General features: G+C 35.0%; 1 protein-coding gene across 1 annotated transcript in view; it reads right to left on the bottom strand.

Annotated features, from left to right (window-relative positions):
• Positions 1 to 4,480: 4,480 nt before the first annotated feature.
• Positions 4,481 to 23,132, bottom strand: part of LOC136030439 (DNA polymerase theta-like) — a gene marked incomplete in the record, with an annotated part of 266,307 nt that continues 247,655 nt past the window's right edge. Inside the window, 5 exon segments of the mRNA XM_065709422.1 lie at positions 4,481 to 4,769; positions 8,412 to 8,578; positions 18,745 to 18,864; positions 20,750 to 20,894; positions 22,363 to 22,514. Of these exon segments, the coding sequence (XP_065565494.1) occupies positions 4,635 to 4,769; positions 8,412 to 8,578; positions 18,745 to 18,864; positions 20,750 to 20,894; positions 22,363 to 22,514 (719 nt within the window).

A 23,132-nucleotide genomic window follows, 5' to 3' on the forward strand; every position in this document is an offset into this window, starting at 1 on the left:
ATCCATTGGGATGACCTGATTGCAACTTGATAAATTTAACGTCATCAATATTAATTTCAGATATGAATAATAAGCTAATTATGTGTAATGATAAAATCATTGAGATAAATTTACGATTCTATCATCGTTATTAATTTCTTTATATCGTGGCATTAACTTATTGCCGATATTTTGTTGTTTTGTGGCTGAATCTAAATTGAGGTGAAGGAACACAACTTCTTCCCATAGCAAATAAGCTTTAGGAACTGATTTTGCAATGTTTTGTATTTAATACCCAACTTTAACTATCGATATGTATTCAAACATCTATTCAAAATGGTCTTATTTAATCATTCGTTTTTGAATTTCTCTTGCTATTAGAAAAGCATTTAGTTTTTCTTTAGTTTCGACAAGATTTAGGAATAAAATAAACTTCAATGGGGGGGGGGGCAAACTCAGGTCTAAGTGGGAGGAGCAGCTACCCTCTGCCCCACAAAAAATTACGTCCCTGATTAAAAGGAATTGTACGAGTTAAAGATAGAAATGGGACCACGATTAGTGATAAGGAACGAGTTGATCAGAGATGGGCAGAACATTTCGAGAAAGTGCTTATTTCCCTATAACAAATTACGCTCCTGATTGAAAAGACTTATCCCAGTTAAGATAGGAATGGGACCACAATTAGTGATAAGGAACGAGATGGGCAGAATATTTTGAGAATGTGCTAATTGGCCCATAACAAATTATGTCCCTAATTGAAAGGACTCCGAGTTAAAGATAGGAATTGGACCACAATTAATGATGAGGGACGAAAGGCTAGACTGAAAAAGTTTGTGACCCTTAGGATATGAAGAAAGAGTTAGTGACAGTACTATAGAAGAATTAGTGACAGTAGTAAAAAGATTGAAAATAATTAGGCCTCACGTGTTGATATTGTGGTAAGTGAATTGTTTCAATATGATGATGTTTATGTTTACGCTCAGGGGCGCTGTAGATGCTTAAGGTATGCAGACCATATTTTCACTCTTAGATTGCTAAATTCAGAAATCTTTAGATTTCTAAATTCAGAATTCATCAGATCTTCTTAGTCATCAATTTTATAGATTATGAAAAACACAATTGATTCAGCGAATAGAAAAGCTTTTGTGAATACCTTATTTTGTGTAGTATACCAAATAAATATATTGAAGTGTTTAGTGCTATGTACGAGAACATATTGCTGTGGATAAGATAGGAATAACTTCAGAAAACCCGTTAGCCCTGAAAAAACAGGAGATACACCAGCGCTACTGATGCAAACAAGGATTTTCCTTATTGTTCAAGTGTGGGGGACTATAATTCCTCAATAAAAAGGTTTTCAAGCATGCTGATTCCAACGGTGCATTTTTCATTTTGACCTGACGTCGTTTTTGAGGGATTTCAGGCTTTTTTTAATTCTTATAAATTTCATTTCGCAATAAACTTTTATTTTCAAAATGAAACCAAATAATAGTTACCATTTCTGAATAAGTGTCAGATGGCATGTTGTCCTCATTAGGAAGGTTTTTTTTTTAATGTGTCTTTTAACTTTTGATTACAAGGGCTGTCGTTCGCTTCTTTACTAAGTTACAGCTACTGCTGCAAGCTTTATGTCAGCAAAATGAACCAATTTTAGAGGCTTTATAAGTTCAGGGTGCAAGAATAGGTTTGAAAATTAACGTTAAGAAGATCATGTCTCTAAGACTAGGAATTAGTGAAGTTTAAGAGGTTATGATGGGTGACGAGAAGATAGATCAACTAGATAGCTGTACTTACCGAGGAAGTATTATTAGTAAAGAAGGTGGGTGCAGTAAAGATGTGAAAGATAGATTAGTCAAGGCTCAGGTGTTTTTTTCAAAATTGAAAAAAAAATGGAAGAATAGTATCTATTCTAGAATATACATCTGCGCATCAAGATTACACTAATAGAAAATGCGGTGATGAATGGTCAGGTACAATTCTGAAACGTGGGCGCTCCAAAAAACCGAGGAGGATTTACTAGATGTTTCCATAGAAATTACTTACGGATTGTTTTTAGTGCCCGACTAACTGATCTTATCTTAAACAGGAAGTTGTACGAAAAATACGAGTCAATCCCACTTTCTAGGATTGTAATGAGAGAAAGGATGAGATGGCTAGGACGCTTTTCGCGAAAGATGGCAGATTACCCAATATAATCTTTGCTGGTCAGCTCTCTAAAGCTAAACGTAAAGCAGGTTGCCCCCAAACAGGATGGACGGATTTTGTAAGGAAAGATTATCAAATTTATTAGCAAGTGAAATATCAAACCGATAGTTGTTTTCATTATTGTAACGTAGTAATGCTAGGAAAAGGAATAGTTCCTAAAAATGCAGGTCAGAGACTAACACATCTTCTTAAGTTCACAAATATCCCTTAGCCAGCTAAGAACCTGACAGTAAAAAGTTCTTTGTATCTCAAATTGGCCGAATTAGTCACTACACGGCACAACTCGTTCAATGTGTTGTAACGTAGTAATGCTGGGAAAAGGAACGGATCCTAAAAATGCAGGTCAGAGACTAACACATCATCTTAAGTTTACCAATACCCCTTAGCCAGCTAAGAACCAGACAGTAAAAAGTCCTTTGGACCTGCAATTGACCGAATTAGTCACTACACGGTACAACACGTTCAACGTGTTGTAACGTAGTAATGCTAAAAAAAGGAGTGGGTCCTAAAAATGCAGGTCAGAGACTAACACATCGTCTTAAGTTTACCAATAGCCCTTAGCCAGCTAGGAACCAGACATTAAAAAGTTCTTTGGACCTCCAATTGACCGAATTAGTCACTACACGGTTCATGACGATCGGGCTTCTGCCAGCAAGAGTTGATGCCCTGTAAAAGCAAATGATCGCAATTTGGTAATAACAATTGAATACTAAAATTTACAAGGATCAGTTACTATAGGTTTATTTACCACTGGGTGGGCGAAGTGTCTCTTCACCCCTATTTAGATTCAGTAAACAAGCTAAAATCACGATCTTAAGAAATTAACGATGATAATAGAATTATAAAGTAACCTCATTAGTTTTAATATTATTCATTATGTGCTTTTTATTCACGTTAAAATTAATATTGATGACGCTAATGCAATTATGCAATACCACTAAGTTTAAAGCTGCCCAACCAAGATTGTTAGCCTGGTTTTACTATGGGTGTTTTTTTTTTTTTTTACTTTGCACTTTGATGAAAAAAAAATACAAATGAATGTGAGTTGTCTGTTTAGTATACCTACACTGATATTTATCCCTGAAAGTCTTGATAGTTTTATATTTATTAAAGTTAAAAAAGCCAAAACGCTCAAATGTATACCAGATACGCCTCTTCATCTGAGCCGATGGTCTACAATAGTCATTTCCTTAGTTATTCTATTCAGTAATGAATTTTTAGCTGCTCTGTAGCGTTAATATCAGTAGAAATCAACTATTTACAATATACATATATATATATACATATATATATATATATATATATATATATATATATATATATATATATATATATATATATATATATATATATATATATATATATATATATATATATATATATATATATATATATATATATATATATATATTAAAACTGACAATTCGTCGCTGTTGTGTTTAGAGGTCGCATCTGACATTTTCAAACTTCTGAAATAATTATCAATAGCCATTTTTCTAAGCTGCTTTCAAAGAAAGCAGCTTTTTGAAAGCAGTTTAGAAAGCTGCTTTTCTCTTTGTAAGCAGCTTAGAAAAATGGCTATTGATAATTATTTCAAAAGTTCGAAAATGTCAGATGCGACCTCTACTGTAACAAATATGCGACCTCTACTGTAACAAAAGGAAGCTGTTTAAGGGTTCATTTAAAAGCTTATATTTATACTAATCGCTATTTATAAATTTGAAGTCATAGTACATTCCCGCTAAGTGCACTTTCGGTTGTTTCCCCATTTTTTTAAATAAAAAAAGCGCCTTTTCCAAATTACAAAAAAAAAGTTTTTCAAAACCTAGGGAGGAGCGAAAAATGAAGGGGACAAAGACATCCCTTCCCCTCAATTACCTCCGTTAGAACAAGCACACAGGCTATATCACAGAGTGAAGTTTGAAGGTTCAATTCAAAACTTTTGACCATTCAAGTTTAATTTTTGGTAGTGAGATTAGATCTAGCCTTACTAGAATCCAAAAGGTTTTTTATCTATAGTTTTGCTTTATAAGGTGAATAAAGTTTTCACCTTGAAAACTTTATTCATATTTGTTCTCACAAGCCAGTTTTTTTAACAAGTTTTTAAATTTTTGTTACTATGGGCCGTTGTTCGTCCGTTAGTAAATTGCCGCTACCGCTGTAGCCATGATTAATATAAGCTAGTTACATAATAAAAAAGTTAGAACACAAATGTAAAATGAAGGGACAATCACTTGATATGCATATAACTCTATTTCGAGTCGTTCCTATATTAAAAAAAGAGAAACTGCCAAAATTTTGAATAAAGCAGTTTTATTGGAACATCACATGCACAAGAGACACACATGAATTGAGACGCGTTTGCTTGCCAATTTATCATAGTGAATAACTAATTTCATAAAAGAAAATGTAAAATTGAAAAGACAATGGAGAGCAACAGACAAATAGATTCACGTTATAGAGGTAAGAGCACCCCAGCTGGCCCCCAACTTAACGTTGACTGCGAGTTCTACCTTAAGCTTCATACTTTTGCTCATTAAGCATCTAAGCTTCAAACCGAAAATTCGACCAATATCCTCAGGTACCTAGAAAAGAAAAAAATATTGTATTTAGTTTATTAGTTTTCTGTTAAATTATATAAAACAAACAATTATCTATTCTTGTACTTTGGGAAAAATCATGGTTGTTAGTATCAAAAGTCGGAAAAAATCGGGAGGCAAAGTGCCATGATATTACCAACTCATTAAGGACTTTTTAGTAATTGAATTAACAAAAAGTATGCATCAACACACGGTTTCCAGAATTTTGGGGGAGGGGTAAAATCCTTGTTCGTGGAGCAAAAATCACTAAATCTGAAAAGCCAGGCAGTAAAATCTTATATCCCTTCCACAAAAATTTTGGCTGAAGACATCTGTGTTTGAAAAACGGAAAAAAAATGTTTTTAAGAAAAAAAACCTTCCTTTAAAATTCAAGCAATAATTTTCCAAATTAATAATGAGGTAAGATGTTATCGACTCTTCCTTAGGAGGAGTACAACTGACTGAGCTGCAGGAGCAACTAATTTTTATCTTGTTGTTTTTTGTTTGTGTGCGTGCGAGATCCTAGCACGCAAATTTTCACTCATTGGTGGAAAGTTTTAAGGGTCTAACTTCCGCAGTTTTTAGGGAAAGTGTGACCTTGGGTCGGAGTAATGAAGGTGACATTACATTTTGAAAAGTGGCGTATAATACTTGCCTGTGGCCATAAAGGAATGTTTTCGTAAGTAATTAAGCCAAAGACTACAGTGTTTGAGTGAGAGGAGTTTCATAGTCTATGTCAGAGAGGTCTGTCTAAAGTTATCCACCTTGTCTTTCGTTTTATTGAGCCATGTTTCTGCTTTCAACTACGAGCTCCATTCCAAGAGCCAAGTCGACAGGCACCAGTTTCAAATTGTGTTCAGATTAAAATCGACCTGGCTCAATCGCGAATAGATTAAGACTTTCTATTTACTCCTTTCTAAGTAATGATATTAAAAAGTTGGCCTGCAAAAAGGGAGTCTACATTTGTAACTCCTGTAGTGGAGCAATGGGTCTTATCTCAGCTAGGTAATATACGACCCAGAGATTAAAACCAAGATGCAGCAAAATACGACAGAACCATCGCAGGGATCATGGTAGTCAAGAAGCGTCTTTAATCCGATGCGTGTTGGAATTTACTTTTGAAACAAGCCATGTGTATTTTTTTATGCTGATCAAATTGTTCTGGATGAGCAGATCAAATTATACGAGATTCATCCTATAGCAAAAAACTCATTTAGTCGATACCTCTTTAAAAATTTTCAAGGAATTGACAACCCTAGTGTTGCCGTAAAATTAGAAAAAAATAATTAGGTTCAAATTATTAGACAAGGGAGGGATATTCAAGTGGTATTTGGTTTTTGTGTCTTAGTCATTTTTGCGATGAGGGCCTGATGGACTTATTATTTGCTTTCGATGAGAGAAAAGAAAAATCGTTTTAATGTCCTCTACGGAAAAGGGAGCACGAGTGAGAATAGATTGTAAAAGCATAGTCTTCCGCTTAATTAAAGGCTTCAATATTGTGGAAGCCTAACATTAATTTTTTTTTATTCTGACTCAAACCTTAAGACATGGGATGGACTAAAAGGGAGGGTAAGTAAAAACTGGTTGTTATACCTTGGTCTTCTTTGCAATGAGGGGTCGGTATCTTTTGTTGGTTGGTGTACCTGCGATGCATTTTAGCCTAACACAACTAACTTGTCTAAATTTCTTTTCCTGATACATTTGAGAACGAACAAATTTGTCTCCATTCAGCTACGCAGCAATCACAAATAAGATTCATCACAATGCTGTGGTTTCGCAAATATTATAAATATTATTACGAAGTAACTGCCATAATGTATTTCCGAGTAAGTTAGGGATAAATACATAGCAGTAATTAGCTGTATTAGATGACATTTTTGGTTGAGTCCGTAATATTGTCAATAATTAAAAGAGGTTCAAGTGACTACAAAGTCAACATCCGCTTTTCAATCTCCTCTCTTATCATGGTCATCTTCGGTGATGAAGAGCTGGCATCTTCTGCCGGTGAATATACTTTTTATTTGCTACGAAAGAAGCTACGGCAAATTTGGTCTAAAATCAGGTATGGAGAGGGATGTGTAAGTAAAAATTGGTTTCTAGACCCCGGTGATCTATTTGGTTAATGATTTAGAAAATTCTGCAAATTAGCTTACTTTATTTCTGATGAAAGGAGTGAAAAAAGACGTCAGATACAAGTAAAAGAGTTTTTATCTAAACTTGGTGGTTGGACGATCATCATCTACAGGGATGAAGGGGTAAATACTTCTACTGAATGTTGTACCTTTCTTTTATTTTCACCATTTTCTGCTTATGCTACGGAAAGCTACGGATAGCTCAATACAAACAACGAGGCTTGACAAAATTACAGTGAAATCTTTAAGATATACCATCTCAAAGGTTTCACACGGGTAACAACCTCATTTATAATAAACCAGAGGTGCCATTTGGGCCAAATCTTGGGGTGGGCATGGGGCATTTGACAGAACTTGAGACTTTTACTATGAATCTAACCTACTTTCAAATTTTACAATGATTAATAGCAAATAGCGTAATTACCCCAAGGGTCGTCAGGTAATTACGCTCTTTGGATAATAGGCGTGCAGTTAGTTCAAATCATTTGAACAGAATGGATTATGTTGGACATAATGGTTATGGCCGGAAAAGGGCCCTTTGTGGCGGAAACTTGGGCCCCCTGGAAAATCTGGGGTGGGCATTTGCCCCCCCCTGACCCCCCCCCAAATGGCACCTCTGTAATAAACACATTGAAAGACAGACATCGGATAACAAATTCGAGAAAATTTAGAGGCTTAAAAATAACATTGAGCTTTTAAACCTCGGTAATCTTTGTCGTTGAGGGGCTTGCACCTTTTTGGGTAAGGTAAGGAATATTCATAATGAAAAAATATAAAATAATGCCCTATACTAATCCCACTAGAGGCACTTGGGCCTGTAAAAGAATCCCTGTTTACTAGCTGGAATACCTATTATTGTTTCGGGACACAAATTTCAGGTTAATACAAGTAGTTTACCAAAAAATCGTTTGTTTTTGGTGCATCTTTTGGGTAAAAAATTTGTCCCGCATTGCGCGGTTGCACAGCGAATGTACATGGAAATCCTGTACAATGAACGGATTCTTAATTATTCTGCCAAAGAGCAACAGCAGCAATATGGCATTGTGAAGTCAGTGATTGATTGTATAATAATAATTAAGATTCATAAGATCATATCCCAAAGTTTTATCTGTAGCAATACCAATAATTAAAATGGATAAGGTTCAATTGGCTACAAAGCTAAGATAATATATTGAAATCTCTGACTGATCCTACAACAATTTTGTTAGCAGGGACAAAAAAGGGTTGCTGCAACACTTGACTTTGCCTTGGCACGGTAAATCAACTTTTTGGTAAGGGATGGGTCCTAACAACAGAAAATGTTATTTATTTAACCAACAAAACACATATTTTTACTTTAATGTTAAACCGAAGGAAGGAATGCTGATTCAGACCCATGGTCCCTACCACTACCACTAGCTATATCACTACTCGACCTACTTAGAGAGTATTGCTGTCCCCAGTTTTGATTTTAAAAGGCTTGATCTGGGAGTCGTAGGATCAACTTTAGTCTTACTAGTCAAGAAAAAAAACTAACTTCATAGATAAGTTCGTCATGGAGATCAAGAACAAGGCGAGCCTGTTTCATGAGATCGTGGTCTGGAAGTGATCTAAGAAATTCTTCAACTCGAACCATTGCCACTTTTACAAGGTCTGCTGCTGTCCCTTGTATCTTGGTGTTAACCACTTGTCTTTCTGCTTGACCTTAATTCAATAGAAATATTAGTAAAATTAAATGAAGGATTTGATAGGTGTAACATAACTAAAAGAATAGTAACGTAACAATGTATCACTATCAAAATATAAAAAAAGTTTCAAATATATTGGATGTTCCAAATACAGGTTTCAATATCAGTTATATTGGAGCTATACCTGTAAACGGATAGGGGACTGGAGGCGGGAATAGAGGCAGTCTATTCTTCCAAAGTCTACCCCCAAAGGGCCCAATCTTGAAAATTTTGGCAATAGCAACCGACTTTTGACCACTCCTTATAAGGCCCAGAACCGTGTACACTAATGTTTAGCACTTAAAAAAAAACCTTCAGGAGAATACAAAAAAAAAGTTCATTCAGCAGGATAAATTGATGACACCAAGCTCTTTATAACATAAGTGGATATTATCCCTTTTACTAAAATATCCGCATTAGATTGACTAAAATGTTTACAAGTGCATAGTTTTCTTATTGAAATTCAATCGAATATACCTAGAATTTAATAAGCCAGCACGAGAAAGTACTTGAAGTAAATACTATGGATAATGACTAGGGCCGCTTATCCTGTTGGGAAAGGATACGGAAAAAGAGAGTGAGGAGGAAGGGAAGAAAAAAGTTACAAGAAAAAAACAACAAGAGTAAAGAAGGATTAAAAAAAAAACAAAAAAAAAAAATACATGAAACAGCACTATTACCAAGAGCAGCCATGAATAGTTTCTAACTGAAACAAATATAAAATAATCTTTTCTATTACATTTCTATTTCTTGGGAGAGGAAGATGAAAAGCACTTCCAACCCGCAATTTGGTTGGTAATATGATCGCTTCCAAATTATTTCCACAGAATTATTATATTTTACTAATTGGGTGAATTTATAGAAAACACAAAATGTATTTCCCGTTTTATGCTGCTACACATATTTCTGGTTCTTAAAAGATTCAAAAAAAGTATGTGAACCACTTAGTGTCAGCCTCGTGCAAGCAATAAAAGACTATATATTTCATTCTATACTCAAATTAAATAAAAAAAAACTAGTTTTTAAACTGAAAGTAAGGAGCGATATTAAAACTTAAAACGAACATAAATTACTCCGTATATGAAATGGGTTGTCCCCTCCGCAATCCCTCGCTCTTTACGCTAAAGTTTTAATTGCTTTAAAGAATTGAATTGTGGCAAAGAATCAAACTTTAGCGTAAAGAGCAAGGGATTGCGGAGGGGACAACCCATTTCATATACGGAGTAATTTATGTTCGTTTTAAGTTTTTAATATCGCTCCTTACTTTCAGTTTAAAAAACTAGTTTTTTTATTTAATTTCTGAACATTTTTTAATTAATACATTTTTGATTTTGGCTCTCCGCACATAAATTATTAAAATGAAATTTGCATATTAATTTTTTTTTGGCTAAACGGCTTTCTCTTAGTTTTGATCAGACGATTTTGAGAAATAAGGGGTGGAGAAGGAGGCCTAGTTGCCCTCCAATTTTTCGGTTACTTAAAAAGGCAACTAGAACTTTTAATTTTTAACGAACGTTTTTATTAGTAAAAAATATACGTAACTTAAGAATTAACTTACGTAACAAACTTTTATACTCTTATATTTTTCATTATGTATATGAGGGGGTTTTCCCCTCGTTAATACCTCACCTTTTACACTAAATCTAAAGTTTTGTCCCAATTCTTTAAGAATGACCCCTGAATAAGAAAGGCCGTGGAATAAATAGTTGAAATTACTAAAAATACTTTAGCATAAAGAGCAAGGTATTTATCTCCTCCTAAATACCTCGCTCTTTATGCTAAAGTATTTTTAGAGCCCCTCATATGCGTAATAATCTCTGTTCGTTTTAAGTTTTAATGCTACTCCTTACTTTAAGTTGAAAAACTTTTTCGTGTTTATTTTTTCATTGCTTTTTTTTATAGTAATGCTAGAAAATCCTGCGCCCTTTTCATTGAATTTCTCTTCCCCCATGACATATTCCTCCAAGAGAAGATCCTCCCACATAGCCCCCTCCCCTCAACCCCACCCCAAACCAAAAAAATCCCCCTGAAAACGTCTGTACACTTCCCAATAACCAATGTAAACACTGGACAAAGTTTGTAACTTGCAGTCCCTCCCCCAGGGACTATGGGGGGAGTGAGTCATTCCAAAGACATAGTTAATATGGTTTTCGACTATGTGGAACAAAATGGCTATCTCAAAATTTGGATCCGTTGACCTTGGGAAAAAAATTTGCGTGGGAGGGGGCCTAGGTGCCCTCCAATTTTTTTGGTCACTTAAAAAGGGCACTAGAACTTTTCATTTCCGTTAGAATGAGCCCTCTTTCGAGATTTTAGGACCGCTTCGTCGATACGATGACCTCTGGGAAAAAAAAACAAATAAACACGCGCCCGTGATCTGTCTTCTGGCAAAAAAATATGAAATTCCACATTTTTGTAGATAGGAGCTTGAAATTTTTGCTGTAGGGTTCTCTGATACGCTGAATGTGATGGTGTGATTTTAGTTAAGATGCTTTGACTTTTAGGGGGTGTTTCCCCCTATTTTCCAAAATAAGGCAAATTTTCTCAGGCTCGTAACTTTTGATGACAAAGATTGATGAAACTTATATATTTAGAATCAGCATGAAAATTTGATTCTTTTGATGTATCTTTTAGCATCAAAATTCCGCTTTATTTAGAGTTTCATTTACTATTGAGCCGGGTCGCTCCTTACTACAGTTCGTTACCACGAACTGTTTGATATACAAAATGTAGACAAAGCAAAACATGATAATTGTTACTTGAATTCTGCAAGTGCTTTCGCAGCATCTCTAGCTGGATTAGCAATAGTTCCATTTCCAATAGTGGGGTGTTTATTAGATGCGTAAAAAGCAGAGGATCTGTTATCTAGGTCTGCTGAGTATTGCAATAAAATTATCAGTATCTTGCCAACGTTTTCTTTATTATGTGCCTTGAGTGGTGCTGGTTACAGTATTTAATATTCGTTCAGACTACAGAGGGTAACAAAGCAATGCAATATTGTTATATTAGATTAGTATGGTACAAGGTCTCAATTGGTGATTTATTATTATTTTTTTTTGGGGGGGGAGGGGGAATCCATTGATTTGCATTGTAGTTTAAAGAAAGGCCGCACAAGCCATAAGGCTTATTCACAAATATTTCTTTTTTGTATTGTTTTTGTTTGTTGGAATCTATGTTGATGCCATGCCTGGTAATAGAATGCCATACCTGCAACATGCCGGGAATAGAAAAGGCCCATTGAAATGGGAAAGTAAAATTTCTACTGACCATTTCAAGAATCAAAAAGTGTTTGGAAGGCAACCAGCCCTCTTCCTTACCCTTTTTGAGGGAATTGTTTTTCTTCAAAATACTCGAACTATTCAACAAATATGCCTCTAGGAGTTACAGTCTCTCGGGCAAAGGCTGTAAATCTTGTAACTTACCAATTCCTTCCGCATAAATTTCATGATTGAAGAGGATAACTTGTTTGAGTTTCCACAAAGTAAACGTTATCCAATAGTATACTCTAGGAACGACAGGCATACCCAAATAAATCAAATAATGCAATATGAATTTGACTTTAGACTCATTTACAATACCTTAGGAGTCACTCAAGGGATCGAAGGAAGACTTTGAGGGATTGTTGGAGCTTCATGGTGAGACGGTGTTAAAACTTTTAGGTATTATTCGAGAAAGGAAAGAGGGTAGCAGTGCAATAGAAATTCAAATTTAATGTTTCAAGGAGGGAAAGGGGGCGTTTTTTTGTTTCCAATACAGATAGAAGTAAAATAATTTGCACTATAGGCTACAATGACATTTATATGCAGATTTGAGAAGCAAATTAAATCTAAACACATCATATGCTGCCAAGTTATCATAATGATATATCTACAATATCTCAGGAATAGTTAAGCATTAATTTGAAACTTAAGGAGAATTTTAAAGGGGGAAGGGGGTAAGGTGTGATTAGATGTTGAGTTATAACTTGGCTAGAATTGTAGAACTAATTCAAGGACACTTTCAAACGACAAATGGATGAAGTTAAAGCTATTCAAAAAAAACAAACAAACAACAAATATATAGTATGTGCATCCACGTAATCAAAAATCATATCTATGGTATCTTGACAACAGATCAGGCGATGGAATCAAAAGTTTCTGCTAGTGTGTGGGAAGAAAAGGAGGAAAAAGGAATAGGAAAAGGAGTGTGTGATAAGGAAACAGAAAGATTTTAATTCGTTAACTTGTCAGAGATCTATTCTTAAAACTCATTAAAAAAAAGTCTTTTCAAGGAAAGTAAAGAGCTACGTCAAAACAAAGACGTGCCAAAAAAATAATAATAAATTGAAACTCAAGATCAATAGAAATTACTATGAATGGGTAAACTAATTAATTACCGCTAATTAATGCTAAATTAACGAGAATTAATTCTGTACGTTGTAAGTCAGACTTAAAACGAAGAGAAGGTTCGAAAAACAGGAGCAAGGCAGACACCACCTAATCCTTCAGATGACCATAGCGTCATTCCCCCTGAAAACTAAAGTCATTTTAAATATTTTCTCTTAAACACCATTCGCAACTCCAAAATTGCTGAGATTTCCAGGAACAAATATCATTAGATATTAAGGGGTATGTGGTACTTAAAAGACTGTCCCTATCTCGTCCGTTATAAACGTTCTTATTTTGTGTGGTCAAACTATTTAGAATTATGTTGGCAGCCTTGATATAAATTGTGGAACCTAACGATAAACATCTAAATCAACAAGAAAAAACTAAAAGCCAACATTGAGTTTCACAGATTCTAGGCAGCACAATAGCGCTACATAAGTAAACAGTGATGTGGACACAATGCATTATTTTTTATTCTTTTTTTAGACCAGGACACTTCGTATAGAAGCAGTTATCGCAAAATTTCTAAAGAGGCTCATTTGATTGAAAATTGAAAGGGCTAATTCACTTTTTAATAGTCGAAAGTGATTGGAGGGCAGCCAACCATCTCCCACGCCCATCATTTGCCCAAACGTATCCAGTCAAAATTTTGAGACTGACATTTTATTCAGCGTAGCTGAGAAGCCCAAAAATTTGCCTTGAGGACGGGCAAGGATATGGACGAAGCACAAGGAGAACCATTTTGATTTAATACTAGAATGCAAAAAGCCTCAGACCGGAGTCACGTTGACAGGGTAGGCACGATGGATAAAACGAATGGGCTTTGGGTGGGGTTTCGTAAGGTACTGGGAAAGGGGGGCTGGGTGGGAATAGTGGTTCATGTCCGTCAAGAAATTGCTGGTTTGCGGCAGAGTAGGGAGGGTATGGGTCAGCATACTTTAAGGGGGAAGGAAATAAGACTTCTGTATGCGGAGAGGGGGAGGAGATAACAAGAGGTAAGGGGGTGGGAGTATGTAATCGGGATGGGTTTATTAATTGTTGAGCTGAAAATGTAGGGGGATAAGGATGGAAGTCGACTGGAATCTGGGAGGAGGGGGTCGTGAGTGCTTTCGACGCTGCCCTAGAAAAGGTTGGGTTTTAAACCTACCCCTCGCGTCTGGTGGCACATAAGCAAAATTACAGAACTTAAAATGCTTGGTAAATTTAGCAGGATTAAGGTGACTTCTGGGCAGCTCAGTTTCGTGGAACCTACTATGACCTTTAATGAGCGATTTAATATGAGCTTTTGTACAGCCAAAGCACCTTCCACTTGAAAATCTTTTACAAATATCAACATGGGGGTATTTGCACAGATTGTTTTTACAACGGCTAAGAACATAAAATTTACAAATGTGTAAATATTTACAATTACTAGAAATACATCTACTATTTAACAAGTTAAAACAAACATTAGGTTTATTACACGTAAAATCACTGAGCTAATTTTTTTGAATATTTGATTGCATTGTGTGAGAATTTCCGCTTGTCAGTTCAACTGCATTATCATTTTTTAAAGAAGTGTCATTAACTCTGGATTTCAACAATAAATTATCTTCGGTTGAAACGAGGTCAGTGTGATTAGTTTGCGTAACCTTTTTAATCCCTTGAGAAAATTCTGACGAAGGAAGTACACTAGCACTTGCTTGATGAACTGAAGAATTTTGGTAATGAATATTTGGAGTGGAAATATCAGCTAAAAGAGGAATTCTGGGCAGTGTAGGGGAATTTAAAGTATGTATAGCTTCAACAATTGCGAGCTGAAAACCGACTTTTAACAATTTGATTTCTTTGTCCTTGAAGGGATCACTATTCTGGCACTCGTAAAAATCAGACAAGCTATCATAAAGAAATTCGAGATTAATAATCCGTTTCTTGAGATTGACAATTTCTGCATCTTTTTTCAGGCAATCTTCACAGGTATGGGGCTCAAACATACTAGCCGTTTTTGCATTGCACGTCAATTCATCTTTACTGGAGCAAGAAACTTGTGAGGTAATTTGGGACTGATGGTAGGTGGTAATTTTTGCAGAATCAATCAATCCAGGGGAACAATTTTTATCATTATTTGAAACACAAGGTACAGATGGGGGAAGTAACAATACCAATTGGAACGATCACTTCCAGTCGATTATCATTGGAATTAGTTGAATTTTCTTCAATAGAAATAAGGTGGGATTTTTTAGCCTCGAGTGGTTGGATCACTTCAGGCTGGTTATCGACGGTGTTAATCTCGTCATTTACGACCATTGTTGATCGGCACTGTACGGATAACCATTTAGGGTTTTTTAGGCAAGTACTTTTTGCGATGCCAGCACAAGCTCGTGCAACCATGCATTGCACTTAGAACACTGGAATAACCCAGTTCCATATTTTCTGTTGCATTCATTACAAGGATGGGACATTCTAGGCTAAGGAACAAAAACGAGACATCGACCTTGAATTGGAAGCTATATCTTCAACTAAAACCAGGTTGCCTAAGCCAGGATTAGCACTGGTACTTGCTAGAAAAAAGTTCAAAGTTCACGGTCTCTGTTAAATTTTACTAATGTCGTATACCACCAAAAAGTATTTAATTAAATTTCGGTTTATCAAGGGAATCTGTCCGTATTAAAACAAAATCCAACTGGGAGGCGAAAATCTTCCTATTTGATTACAAGAAGGGGCAATTTAAAATCCTAACTTCGTTAGGCTGTCGAAATGATATTTCAGGATTGTGCTCTCACAACAGGGCTGAATAGCAAAATATTTACTTCTTTTTACTGTCAAAAGTTTATTTTCGAGTCTTGCTATGGCCCCGAGGCAAAGAAATTCATATCATTACTTTTTTTTGGCTGTCAGTTTCGGTTTTTTAGGTTTGCTTTTTTTGCGAAGCGGGGTGGTTTTTAAAACATTGTTGTTTTTAAGTGATTTCTATAATAGAAAGTAAATGTATGAGAAGTGCAAAAATTATTAATTTAGGTTTTGAATTCTAACGAGGAATTGGTTGCCACTTTACTGCCTATTTTCATCTAATTAAAGCTTTGCTTTATGACATATCACCTCCTCTGTTCATCCTAAAACATTAAAATAAAGGCCAAATTCTCTAGATTAAAAGTTCGTATAAGTATATACACAAAACTAAGTATATAATTCGAAATTTAAGAAAAATAAATTTTCGAAAAATTGCTTATAAAAGAAGGCAAATATTTATGTGTTTATTTTTTTTTTTTATCTAGCTGGTATAGATGGCTCCGAATTCTCAGATTGAATCAGTAGAATGGCATCGATTTTTTGTCAAATATTTACTAATAAAATACTGATAAAAGGTGGGACTTCACACAACTTGAGTTAACCACGGAAACGGAATGTAACTACAATTTACTTCAGAATATCTCACCTTTTTAATACTAACCAGTCACAAAATATAGTTATGTTTTTGTATAGGGGTTGCATATATTTGTCCAAAAAATTGTCCAAACTGCTATATATACCGCTGAGGATTTTTATACTTATTTTGATACATTCTATTCAAAGTTTTTACAGGACAGTTCTCTTATTTAATGCTAAATCAGAGTCAAATTTCAGATTTTTATTTTTGTGCTCAACAGACTTATCGAGATTTAAACATCTGAATTGAACATATGAAAATCTCGAGATTAAAAAATTAATTAGAAATCTACCACAGCTTGAAATACTGAGAATTTAAATCACCAATCTACAGCTATCAAATACAAAAACAACAAACACATAATTATTTGTTTTTTAAAGAGTATTTAGAAAAAGCAAATACCTACATGTATCTTCATTAGAGTTCATATTTTTCTGACGATTTTGGTCTCTATTCGAGCATTTTAGGATGAATAGAAGAGGAAATACTAACAAAAAGCTCTAAACTGACAGGACTAGCCATTATAGACACTCACCGAAATATTGAGGTTGACAATATTTGTGTAATAAATAGATATGGCGGGAGTGGAAACAGAGAAATAGACTTTTTCTTATAAAAGTGTGAATTCTATAATTTAATCGAAATATATCGATCTCTAAAACGTGGAAAGATACGCTACGTTGTTTCGTTCTACGTTGCATCCTTTAAAATTTAAAGGATCTTAGCAACCTGTCGTGGCTGCAGCGGTTGCTTCATCCTAGTCAAGGATATCACGTAGAACCTGTAGGCTTCTAGCAATTCTAATGGTTTACTTTTGTTTCGATCCGACACAGTTTTTTAGGGGTTTCAGAATTTTTCAAAATATCCCATCAACTTGTTTTCAAAATAACATTTTACTACTTAGACTAATCAAGATACTAGTTGCCACTCCAGAATCAGCTACAAAATGGAAATTTTTTCTCACTTGCCAGTTTTCCGACACGCTTTTTTTTTGTTGGTTATTATGGGCCATAGTTCATCATTAACTAGATTGCAGCTAACGCTGCAACCATAACAAGTACACCCAGCGAAAGTTTGGGAATGGAGGGAGGAGGGGGAGAAAGATATAAGCAAAGGACTTGAAAGGGCTTAAATCTCAGAGTTTTCAGGGGGATGGCCTTGGAACAATATAATTGGAACCTTAGCCTCTTTCTCACCTTATATAGGTGTGGATTACGGGTTGGGGAGGGACTCTCAGCACATGAGGAGGGGTTCTTTCTCACCTTATACAGGTGTGGATTACGGGTTGGGAAGGGGCTTTCAAAAAAAAACAAACTTCTAGGAAGAGAGAAAAATAATTGTATTTCTTTCACATTGTAAGGCCTTGAATCATTGTGTCACAATAACCGGCGCCATGTTTGACTTCATGAGGATCCAACCGCAGATAATCGTTTGATGCTGTCAACATGCTGTTAATGAGTGTCAAAACCAACCCCTGTCACGTTTTCTAAGCCCAGTGGGTTGATCCAAGTTGGACTTGGTGACAAATAAACAGATTTTTACCTGTTCAATTCCTCAACAACGGTAACAAAATACCTTTGCGTCGCTTTGGTACCGCGGTACTGAGCCATCGTAGCATTTAGCCAAACCACTGGACTTGCCTGTATTAGAGCGAGTCTTGATAATAAAATGAGTTTTGAGTTAGACACATCAAATGGTTATCTTTCTGACTCTATTGATTACTGATGGCTACACCATTTTTAGACATCCCAATTGTATTTTATCTTTGACAAAATCAACCAACTTGCTACATTTTCATGTAGCTTTGTAACTAAGAACAATAATTGTTCAAAACTACTTTTTCATACGCAGGGTTAGAGTTCTGTTACTGAGCGAATTAGAATCTTGAACTTAGCGGATTAGAAGCTGAAAAAGCACCAGAACCTTCAAAATAGATATATGCTTTTTACGTTATTATTTTTATGACCTCTCAACAAGTTTTCTAGAAAATCCTAAGAAAGCCTGGAAAGCAGCTTTAAATAAAATATCAGACAGAATATCAGGCAAAAATGTACGTCGCTTCCGAGTTTTTTTGATATGTCGATTGCGAGTCAGAATGAAGAACTGAAGAATCTAAACACCTTTTTTCTTCATCTTCTTGTTTGGATTGATATTAAGACACTTTCGCATAATCTCCTCACCGGAATCAAGTTCTGGACCAAACCCTTCAAAAAAATAGCAAGCACGATAGTAAAAATATTTTAAAGCCCAGAAATCCTCCCCATTCTAAACTTGTCAGCAGGAAACCTTTAATTGGCGTCAGAAAGTCCGACTAACAAGGATTTAAAGATAACTACTTTTCGTAACTTTAAATTAAAATAGCATATTTACTTCGTTGACTGACAACTTGAGACTTAATGTTCGGAAAATATCTTCGTCTTCTCAGGATCGTCTCTACAAAGCCACTTTTTTTACAGTGTTCAAGAGTGTTTGTGATAAATTCGAAGGCCCCTATAAAAAAAAAAAAAATCACAAAAAAAGTCACGTGCCCAATCTTTTGGGGAAAGGATAGTGCCTGCAAGAAATGTCAGGTTTTATTGTTGACTGAACAACTTTAGGAAGATCAGAAAAATACTCGACATTCATAAGGACAATATTTGACTTACAATTCAACTTCAAGTTGGAAACAAACTAAATCCAAAAAGATCGTGTACCATTTACATTTTCGGAAGACCAGCATTACTGTATTCAAAATAAAATTCCCTCGAAAGTATTCATACCAAAGTATACATTAAATTAAATACCGAAGTAAACATACATTAAATACGAAAGCACAAATTAGTATACAGCATACATTAAATAAGTACTATGGTGATCACACTAAACTCAAAACACTTACCATACGTTGGCTGTGGCAAAACTATGGCTATGATTATGGTTATATTGACAACAAACCTCGACTGATTCAAGAGCGATTCCAATCGACAGATAAAGACTTATAAAATGAATCTTCTACACTTTTCAACACATTTTTGTGAATATGCACAAAAAATTTTCCACTTTGCTGCCTATTTCGCTTTCTTTCTCTTCTTCCTTTTCCACCCCGGTCTCCTCTGAGTAAAACTTCAATATTACATTTCTTTATTAAAGTAAATACAAATATTGATAATATACACCTACAAAAATTCTAAGTATGAAAAATATACCTAGAAGAAAACCTAAAAAAAGCAAATTTATATTTGTTATAAATAATGATTCTAAGAAAAAAAAAGAAGTTTTTGTCCAACCACCAGAACAATCAACCAATGAACAACCTGGACCATCTTGCAAGATTGTAACAGAACGTACTGCAAACGAAAGTGAACTTATGGTTAGAAAAACAGCGACAACAAGAGTCAGAACATGTCAAAAATGAAAGTGCAGAACAAAGACACGTGCGGTTAGGAACTGCACTGAAATGAAAGCGAATTCGAATTTGTTTCAGAAATCTTATCTCTTTCTTTACAAGTCCTATGCAAAATTTCTGATTAACCAAGACACAAATGTCCACCGTTCTGCTATAAATTCAACAAATGGGGAGGGGGGTGCATGATCAAAATTTCAAATAAAATGGTAGTAACGAAGAGTTGTCGAACTGAATAATTTGAATCCTTACTATAGTAATAAATGAACAATCACAGTAATTGATCAGCAACTTCTGGAATTTTGTTTAGTAGCCTAGTGTTGAAAATACATTTTTGACAAACGTTGTATAATGAAGTTAATCTAAGTAAACACATAAAACAAAAAAGTACAAACGTTATCAAAGAGTGAATTTTAAATATAAGGAATTGAGAAACCGCAGATCCACAAAGGTGCCAGTATTAGGAGAGGGAGAGAGTGGGGTACCAGAGGACTCTTCTGGAGGATACTAAACACAGAAGATGCATTTTTGGCACAGTTTTTCATTTTTTCCAAGAAAAAAACGGAGGCTTTGAATCAATCTTAGTGAGGATGAGATGAATATCCCTTGAAGTGCTGTATAAGAAACGTATGACCGATTTTTATCGAACTAAAATCCGTATTTGAGTTCCAAATACGCACAAAAAATAGGTGGGTTATATAGTAAATATAAGAAATCAAAAGGAAATTCACGAAAGTATTACTCTATGTATTAGGGAGGTGGGAATGGAGGACTGGAGAACTCCATTTATGAAGGTTTCTTTAGAAAAGATATTGAAAATTTTTTTTAGAAAAAATATTCAAAAATATTTTTTTTTTAGAAAGGGGTAGGTGATATAAAGTGCCTCTAGTCGTTCTGTCATTTTTTTAGAGGAAGTTTGTGTCAAATTTCTCCAGACACCTTTTCGCCAATTTTTGAAACCAGACATAAGTTATAGAAAAAGAAAACACTTACTAGGATAGGCTTTTCTAAATTCCACTATAAAATCACTTGCTTCTGATTCAGTCACATTTAGTTTATCAGCTAGAGAACTCACACCTTGTCCATAGATAATGCCATAGCAAATCTGTTTAGCTTGCTGCCTTTCTTCAGACGAGACCTGGATATAAAAAGTTATGAATATCAAATAATACAAAGGGATTGTAATATTTGGTACTGATGGTAGTAATACGTGATGTGGGCTACTGAGTCATTTCTGCTTTCTGAAGTATTTTAACAGCAGAATTATTTCTAGCATTATCGGTGAACAGACCGAGCTGAAAAGCTTAATAGAAAGCTCATTAAAAAACTTATTAGTAAAATTATTAAAAGTAGTGACACCAAAGATGGCTCTAACTTGTCTGAGATGGATCCAACGCTGCTGGATCCAATACCTTCACGAATACCTTCCTCTGATACTCCCTGCTTGAACTGTAATCATACAAGGAATTGCATTCTGTATAATTATAGGACCGTAGTAGTCCCCCAAAAAAGCCTCAAACCACACGCAACAGGTTATTAGCAATAAGCCAATCTGCATCTTGTTTAAACGAGATTGCAGAAGGATTGGAACTGTATGACTGGTGGATCAAAGTCGATCCTTGATTCTGCATTTCAAATCCGGCGTTCTTCTCGAGGTGCCCTTTAAAAATACCTGAAATTATTTTAATTTCCCTTGGGCGGAACCTACATTATGAACAATATGAATACTCTATTATTATTCACCGTTCTAAATTCTATAATTATGATGTGATTTGCCTATAAAGGGATGGCTTATGATTGGTAAAATTAAAATGAGGTTCAGCCTCCTGCGAAAAAATTAAAATGACTAAAATGAAGAATTTGAAGAATGAAAAATGAAAATCCGGCTGTGCCCCTGATTCCTTTTAATTTCACGATTAAAAATTGTGCTAAACGATTATTTGTAACCTCCTGTCATTTATGAGGTAGCGTGATAACTGGTCCAGTTGAAATTTTATTTTTGTCATTAAAAAATTTACAGAAACGATAAAGGTAATAATTACAAATCCAACAGTACTATGGCAATGAGGTTCATGGTCCCATTGTCTATACCACTATGAATGGCATAAAATGGTCAAATAGTATTGTATCATTAAAAAAAACGACATAACTTGTCCAGCTAAAATTTCACTTCAGAACATTTTTTTCCTTCAAGAGATTCTGTCTCTGGCCCTTTACCTTGTTCCGATTCGAGATTATATGTGTCTTTTGTAGCTTCTGTCGAAAGAGTTCTGTCACAGAGATATTTCATGGGATACTTTGTTAGGAAGATCACTCCAAACAGAAGTGTAGCGTTGGATGCAGCTGTTTCTCAGGTACTCAATTTTTAGCATGGTCTGAATCTAATTTAAGCGATGATTGTCGTCAGTTTTGCTAACTTGATATCGGGGAGAGGGAACAACAACAAAACTGAATTTGTCGTATTTGTAAAAAGCACGAATCGATACCAAACCAACAGCATTTTAGGAGCACTACCACTCACCAGGCATCCACATTCGGCTATCGATTCGATACACAACAAAAAGAATATATCGATATACATCGATATACACAAAAAGAATACTTACCATATGAACAGGTTTTTGCTTCCATTTACTAGCTAAGAGCTCAAATACATCTCCTTTACTATGAAATATGCGTAGTAAATTTTCATCCTCACTAAAATGACTCAAAATTCTAAGCTCCAATTGGCTATAGTCTCCAGAAACAAGAACATGACCTGAAAAAAGAAAAGTTAAGGGCAATTTTATACGATAACCCAGCTCCAACAAGGTGACTCACAAGTCGTTTATTAAGGTCAATAAGGCTTTCCAGAAAACTTTTATACATTCAAGGATATGATGAAATACTTTGTGGCTCTCGGAAATATATTAGGATTTGTTTAACTTACTTTAATAATTTCAACAAAGTTGGGCAATAGAAAGAGCTCTGAGACTAAATATTCAAAAAGGAAATGCCTAGAATTTACTTTTGTCTAGAAAGGAATTTGCTAGATTTGAATTCGTCAAGAAATGCCTAGAAAAAAAACGCTTTTGTCAGAGATAAGTTGACTCACTTAAAATCTTTTGGAAGATGATTAACTTCTTCTTATAAATTACTTGCTCTGCTTGTGCGAGAAATCAAACTATTTCCCGACAGAAATTCTAATTAAATCCAGAAGCCAAAATTCTTAGCCGAACTATTACAACTATAATTGATCATTTACCAAAATAGCAACAGGATTAAAAGACATACTTTTGTGACTTTGCAACCAGGCACCGGTAAACAAAAACAAGAATTTACTTTTCTACTTATGCTTAACTGTCTGAATAAAAACATGTCTCAGAATACCGCTGCA

Source organism: Artemia franciscana, chromosome 8 (genome assembly GCF_032884065.1).
Source record: "Artemia franciscana chromosome 8, ASM3288406v1, whole genome shotgun sequence".
Lineage (NCBI taxonomy): Eukaryota > Metazoa > Arthropoda > Branchiopoda > Anostraca > Artemiidae > Artemia > Artemia franciscana.